This window comes from Magnolia sinica, chromosome 9 (assembly GCF_029962835.1).
Source record: "Magnolia sinica isolate HGM2019 chromosome 9, MsV1, whole genome shotgun sequence".
Taxonomy (NCBI): domain Eukaryota; kingdom Viridiplantae; phylum Streptophyta; class Magnoliopsida; order Magnoliales; family Magnoliaceae; genus Magnolia; species Magnolia sinica.
Window position 1 is genome coordinate 52,714,570 of NC_080581.1, and position 7,241 is coordinate 52,721,810.

General features: G+C 38.6%; 1 protein-coding gene across 1 annotated transcript; it reads right to left on the reverse strand.

Moving 5' to 3' along the window:
- Positions 1-2,770: 2,770 nt before the first annotated feature.
- LOC131256313 (nuclear-pore anchor-like) lies at positions 2,771-5,919 on the reverse strand. Its single transcript, XM_058257273.1, has 4 exons — positions 5,824-5,919; positions 3,291-3,374; positions 3,140-3,214; positions 2,771-3,005 (listed from the first exon to the last, which is right to left on the reverse strand). The coding sequence occupies exons 2-4, from the start codon at positions 3,339-3,341 to the stop codon at positions 2,802-2,804; spliced, it is 330 nt and encodes a 109-aa protein (XP_058113256.1). The 5' UTR covers positions 3,342-3,374; positions 5,824-5,919; the 3' UTR covers positions 2,771-2,801.
- Positions 5,920-7,241: the final 1,322 nt, after the last annotated feature.

The following is a 7,241-nucleotide window of genomic DNA, read 5'->3' on the forward strand; positions in this document are numbered from 1 at the left end:
ATTTGCCGATTCTGATTATCGACCGATCCGATTGTCATGACTGATTTGCCGATTCTGATTATCGATTGATCCGATTGTCATGACCGATTTGTCGATTCTGATTATCGACCGATCTGATTGTCATGACTGATTTGCCGATTCTGATTATCGATTGATCCGATTGTCATGACCGATTTGCCGATTCTGATTATCGACCGATCCGATTGTCATGACTGATTTGCCGATTCTGATTATCGATTGATCCGATTGTCATGACCGATTTGCCGATTCTGATTATCGACCGATCTGATTGTCATGACTGATTTGCCGATTCTGATTATCGATTGATCCGATTGTCATGACCGATTTACCAATTCTGATTACCGATCGATCCGATTGTCGTGACTGATTTGCCGATTCTGATTATCGATTGATTCCTATTGTCGTGACCAATTGCCGATTCTGAGTGACGTGACCGATTTGCCAATTCTGATTTATCGAGGCTGATTGTATAGGCCGATTTTGTTTGTCGAGATCGAGTGTTGAGGCCGATTTCATTTGTCGAGGCCGATCGTCGAGGTCTATGTGATGAGGCCCACTGTGATGCATTTGAGGGTCAGGCGATGGAGCCCATTGTGATGTATGTTAGGCTCGTGTGAAAGGCCAATTGTGATACGTATTAAGCTCTTGAGTGTGGCCCATGGCATTGTATATCGGGCCCTTTGTGAGGCGTGGGTCCACTATATGTGAGGCTCTATGTGGTCCATTCCTTGGGGGTAATGTTGGTTAAATGTCTACATTTTCGAGGCCAATCGGTGCCAGTTATTGATACCGATTATGAGTATGTGACAGCATAACATCATGAAACCTATCCATACGCATCATCTGCATGTTTGTTATGAGGTGTGGTTGATCTTTGCATATGTCATTGAACATGTTGTTATAAGACTCCCTGATAGGCGGAGGTTATCTCACATGAGCGTACGGTGTGCGCAAGATTGATGCATGACTGGATTGTATGACTCATGCATCTTGCATTATGATTACTGTATGCCCTAGCGACATCAGGGTCGTAGCCTCCACAGGTATATCGTGGATGGCTAGATGGGACACCGGAAATTTGTTCTACATGGGGTGCTATAGATATCCCTGGGTGAAAGTCCCTAAACCCTCTTGGTTCCAGAGGTTGCTCCAACGTCTAGACCGAGTGGATGCATGAGCGCATGAGGGCCGTATACCATTAGGCCGCGTCTCCCACTGTGTCGTGGTCGGTTGGAAGGGGGTGCGGCCTTACCTGCCCGAGAGGAGGGGGCAATGCTAGGCTGAGTCTGACCAGCTCGAGGAATGGGTCCGCTATCGACGAGCCGGGCCCGATATTGGCAGGCGGATAGTGAGGTCTCTTCCACTCACCTTGTTGCGCGCGATGGGGCGGCAATCTGGTTTGGAGTGTAATAGACCCCGGTGATGATCCCAGAAAGGAACTGTACTGATATGTGGACTTATTGATCAGGAGTTACATACTCATTCATTCATTCATTCACTATCCACTCGGGCTGGTGGTGCGCAACTATTTGTTACGTATACCTTCGCAATGGCCAGGATTTCGGTTGGGGCGCGCGACTAACCTAAGATCAGGAGTTTACCATATTGGGTCTGACTATCCAATTTAGGTATGGGACTAGTTTGGATAGAAGTCCATTGTGATGGACCCCATAGCCTGCGATACTACGTACTACCATCCCGACTTCACCCTCCAGCATGGTCATTCCATTCGCACCGCATATTACATTACATTCGTGGCATATGACATTTTGGGTTACCTGTGTTTCTGCAATTATATGGTTTAAATTCAGCATCTGATATTTGACTCTTTATGACTCCTCATTTGTATAGTTGATCTATATCGCGTATTCTGATATTGTTCCTCATTTGTATAGTTGATCTATGTCGCGTATTCTGATATTGTTCCTCATTTGTATAGTTGATCTACATCATGTATTCTGATATTGTTCCTCACTTGTATAGTTGATCCGTATTGTGTATTCTGATATTGTTTGACTTATGGACTTGTTAGTATTTTCGCTTACTCTGATAACGTATGATTCATGACCTTGCGCCTATTTCGACATTGTATGATTATGTCATTGCGTTGAATACTTGGCACTTACCTTGTGCACACACACCACCCTCTAAGCTTTCTATAAGCTTATGCACGATAGATGCGTGCAGGTGTTATTAGGTTGCAGTAGCGTTGAGCTTGGAGCGTGCAGTTGTCTTCTGGAGCTTTGATTTCGATATATGTATTTCCCTTTCCGCATTGTACTCAAATGATTATATTAGTGGATATGTGATGACGATGTTGCCTTTGTGAATTGGGTAATCTTGTGGTTATGCTTATTATGAGTTAAATATAAATAAAAAAAAATCCTCCTTGTAGGATCCCAGGATCGGAATCTGGCGTATGGACGCTAGGAGCCGAGAATGGGGTACTACGGAGGCTGTCGGCACCGGATTCGGTGATCGGGATTCCTGCGAATCCGATTTCTGGGTTTGGGGCGTGACATAATATCAATAGCTAAAAGTGGAATGAAATCCGTAGGAATATGCTATAGGTAGCAATAGCTACGGTTTTCAGAACAATAGCTACGACTAAAATCCATAGCTATTTTTTGAAAAATAAAAAAATCATTATAATGGTGCCTGTTTCCATTGCAAGAACCTGTTGTGATTGATAACTCATCTAAGCTTAATGCTAATAGGAATAGTACATAAAATACAATTAGGAGAAAAAAACAATGCATTTATTACAAATAGCAATCAAATCATATAATGCATCCCACATTCACATTTCTAAATAAACAATACTTCACTTTGCTCAACCTATCATAAGAAGATAGAGCTTCTTCTTTCCCTGAAACTGCAGATGTAACTTCTGTGGACTTTAACACAAGATCACTTTCAAGTTCTGAAACCCTTCCCTTGAGAAAGTGAATTTCATCCTCTAGTGACTTCTTTAGCTTGTCAGCCTGTATAAAATAGCATTTGTAGACACAATCAAACAAGCATGCCTTTGTACACATCTCAAAAGAAAGACCAAAAAAATACTGAAAACAGGGATTGCAACTTTCAAACAAATGAGGTTCAGGATACAGGGATGTACCTCAGCTTTGAATTTTTCAGGAGCAGATTCAATTTGCTTCAATGCAACTTCATTCAATTGTGCTATTTCTTTATACTATAAAAAAATATCATAAAATATTTAAATCCTTAAGAGTATCAGATAATAAATCCAAGTAAAAAATCTAAACCACCTGTAGCATGTGATCCTTGTTGGCTTGTGCCTCCCCTTTCAGTTTTTCCATCTCTTCCTTTGCTTTCTACACGTCCTTAATAAGCTATTACATATATAACTAACAAAATTGGAACATACTTGTAGAAACATTACATAGTAAGAGAGAAAGACATGAGTAAGATACGTTTAGGTTGAGGTTTAGGTTTAGGTTAAGGTTATAGGTTATAGGTTTAGGTTTAGGTTATAGGTTATAAGTTTAGGTTTAGGTTATAGGTTTAGGGCTGGTTTGGCCTGGTGGATTAGAAGGGATTGAATGGTATTAGGGTGGATGGCATGGATTTCAAGGTAATGATGGTGTTGTCGGTGGATTGTCTTAAGATCCACGGGATTGCTATATCACGGGATTGTTATATCGAGTCTGTTTGGCAGGCTTAGCCAATCCTGGGATTAGACCTTCCCATCCCTTCCAATCCCTCGAACCAAACACGTCCCAGGCAAATTTGAACGGATTAGGGTGGATTGAATGGGATTTAAAGGTAATGATGGTGTTGTCAGTGGATTATCTTAAGATCCATGGGATTGCTATATCCCGGGATCAGGTCACCTAGTCTGTTTGGCATGCCCGATCAATCCTGGGATTTAACTTTCAATCCCTTCCAATACCATCCAATCCCTTCCAACCCGCCCGGCCAAATGGGCCCTTAGGTTTAGGTTATAGGTTATAGGTTTAGGAATTCGGGTTCGGGTTTAGGTTTAGGGTTTAAGGTTTAGGTTTAGGTTTAGGGATTTGAGAATAGGTTTAGGTTTAGGTTTAGGGATTTGAGAATAAGTTTAGGTTTAGGTTTAGATTTAGGTTATAGGATATAGGTTTAGGTTTAGGTGTAGGTTATAGGTAGGTTATAGGTTATAGGTTATAGGTTTGGGTTTAGGTTTAGGTTATATGCTTAGGTTTAGGTTTAGGTTATAGGTTATAGGTTTAGGAATTCGGGTTCGGGTTCGGGTTTAGGTTTACGGTTTAGGTTTAGGGATTTGAGAATAGGTTTAGGTTTAGGTTTAGGCTTAGGTTATAGGTTATAGGTTTAGGTTTAGGTTTAGGGATTTGAGAATAGGTTTAGGTTTAGGTTTAGGTTTAGATTTAAGTTATAGGTTATAGGTTTAGGTTTAGGTGTAGGTTATAGGTAGGTTATAGGTTATAGGTTATAGGTTCGGGTTTAGGTTTAGGTTATAGGTTTAGGTTTATGTTTAGGTTTAGGTTATAGGTTATAGGTGTAGGTCAAATCCATAGCTCAACTGGCAGACTGAGTGGAGATACCTCGTTTCAACACTTAAGGTCTTGGTATCGATCCCTAGTGGGGGTCGCTAACATGGAGTGTGTATACTGACATGGGTGTGTACTAACAAACTAACCTAAAAAAAAAAATATAGGTTTAGGAATTCGAGTTCGGGTTTGGGTTCGGGTTTAGGTTTAGGGTTTAGGTTTAGGTTTAGGGATTTGAGAATAGGTTTAGGTTTAGGTTATAGGTTTAGGTTTAGGTTTAGGGATTTGAGAATATGTTTAGGTTTAGGTTTAGATTTTTAGGTTATAGGTTTGGGTTATAGGTTTAGGTTTAGGTTATAGGTTATAGGTTTAGGAATTCAGGTTTGGGTTCGGGTTTAGGTTTAGGGTTTAGGTTTAGGTTTAGGGATTTGAGAATAGGTTTAGGTTATAGGTTATAGGTTTAGGTATAGGTATAGGTTATAGGTTTGGGTTTAGGTTTAGGTTATAGGCTTAGGTTTAGGTTTAGGTTTAGGTTATAGATTATAGGTTATAGGTTTAGGAATTCGGGTTCGGGTTCGGGTTTAAATTTAGGGTTTAGGGATTTGAGAATAGGTTTAGGTTTAGGTTTAAGTTTAGGTTATAGGTTATAGGTTTAGGTTTAGGTTTAGGGATTTGAGAATAGGTTTAGGTTTAGGTTTAGGTTTAGGTTATATGTTATAGGTTTAGGTTTAGGTTTAGGGATTTGAGAATAGGTTTAGGTTGTAGGTTATAGGTTTAGGTTTAGGTGTAGGTTATAGGTAGGTTATAGGTTTGGGTTTAGGTTATAGGTTATAGGTTTAGGTTTAGGTGTAGGTTATAGGTTTAGGTTATAGGTTATAGGTTTTAGGTTTGGGTTTAGGTTTAGGGATTTGAGAATAGGTTTAGGTTTAGGTTTAGGTTATAGGTTATAGGTTATAGGTTTGGGTTTAGGTTTAGGTTTAGGTTATAGGTTTAGGTTTAGGTTTCGGTTTAGGTTATAGGTTATAGGTTTAGGTTTAGGTTTAGGTATAGGTTATAGGTTACAGGTTACAGGTTACAAGTTTGGGTTTAGGTTTAGGTTTAGGTTATAGGTTATAGGTTATAGGTTTAGGTTTAGGTTTAGGTTTAGGTTATAAGTTATAGGTTTAGGTTTAGGTTTAGGTTTAGGTTTAGGTTAAGGTTATAGGTTATAGGTGATGTTTATTTATCATTGAACCTGTTCATAAGATCACACAAACAGTGATGAAGGGAAAAAATAAATATTAGCGGTTCCCACCTTCCAGGGACCCCCATTCAACATCCGGATAGCTCCAACGCACATCCGGATCTGCTTCATCAATTTCGAGATAATACATAAATGTAGGCCTGTCCAAATGGCAAGGCCACCCATATTGCTATCCATAGGAAATGGACAACTTTATCATGGTTATAACAGCAGTTTCCACCTTCCAGAGACCCCCACTCAACATTCAGATAACTCCGACGTAATAAAGAAACAAACTAATTATGAACTGACAACAACAAAACGTATCAGGTCTTTGGTCCAGGGTGATCTACAATAAAAGGTACCATTTATCATGAACTAAAACTATGTATTATCCATACCTTGATTGGACTCACTACAAGGGTAATATTTCAATGATGGCCCACTGCTTCTGATAATCACTACATGGGTAAGAAAATTACAAAAAGTAAGACTAGGAGAACTATGTATAACAGAACATATTGAGATTCAGCACATGTGAAATACAAATAGAAACCAATACAAATAACCAAATCTAGAAAAAGAAAGTGATAGAAAATCAAAAAAGTGTGCCCGAAGAATACAACATCATTACCATTACTTTGAGCAGAATATCAATGCCAACAAAATACAATTGGGTATTGAAAAAAAAAATCACAGCAGGACAATCAAATAAGCTCACCTTCTTTGCTATGTTCTCAAAACTAGGCCTGCTAATGAGAGAGAAAGCAAGGAGAGAGACATCAGCGCCTCTGTATTTGAGAGGTCTCAACCTGTTATAGTCTTCTTGACCTGCATGGAGTTTCAATTTCTTGAAAATCAGTAATTACAATGCACAAAATAGGAAGATGGTTTTGTTTTAATTTCTTTCCCAAAATCATTAAATGCTTAAAATAATTCAAATTACTAAGATTTAGCACATCTAATTCCAGCAATGGATAAAACCCAAAACAGGATATGGATTTGGTTGAATATCACAATTCAAGCTACTAATTGCTTCTTTTTATTCTTCCTCTTTCCTTTTTCAATCGATGGCATATCTGCATATGTTTCTGGTACATTCACCTCCTTTAAATAATTCATCATATTCAATTCAAATTTCAAACATAGAAAAAAAATATAACAGAAGAAATCTCAAAAGGTAAAAAATAAAATTCACCCAGAACAGAATATCAAACCAAAGAGAAAAGAAAGCAGTTAACTTTCCACATTTCCAACACTACGTTCTTTTAAAACACAAAAAACAAAAGTTTAAAACTCTGGTCCGTTATATTCTGCAACTCGCCACATAAAAAAAGAAAGTTAAAAACATGCTTCAATATAAACAAATTTTAGAAAATTTGTATAGAAACAATAACAAGGAAACATCTTCATGCATTATATATGGGCCTGTTTGCTAGACAAGTAAAAATGAGTTCATCTCAATTTAGTTGTTCGTAATATGTGTTAGA

Bases quoted from the DNA above. Each gene is read 5' to 3' on its own strand.
- LOC131256313 (XM_058257273.1), bottom strand. From the start codon at position 3,341: ATGGAAAAACTGAAAGGGGAGGCACAAGCCAACAAGGATCACATGCTA. The intron at 3,215-3,290 runs GTGGTTTAGATT...ATTTTTTTATAG, and splicing joins ACAAGGATCACATGCTACAG to TATAAAGAAATAGCACAATT. The intron at 3,006-3,139 runs GTACATCCCTGT...TATTTTATACAG, and splicing joins CTGAAAAATTCAAAGCTGAG to GCTGACAAGCTAAAGAAGTC.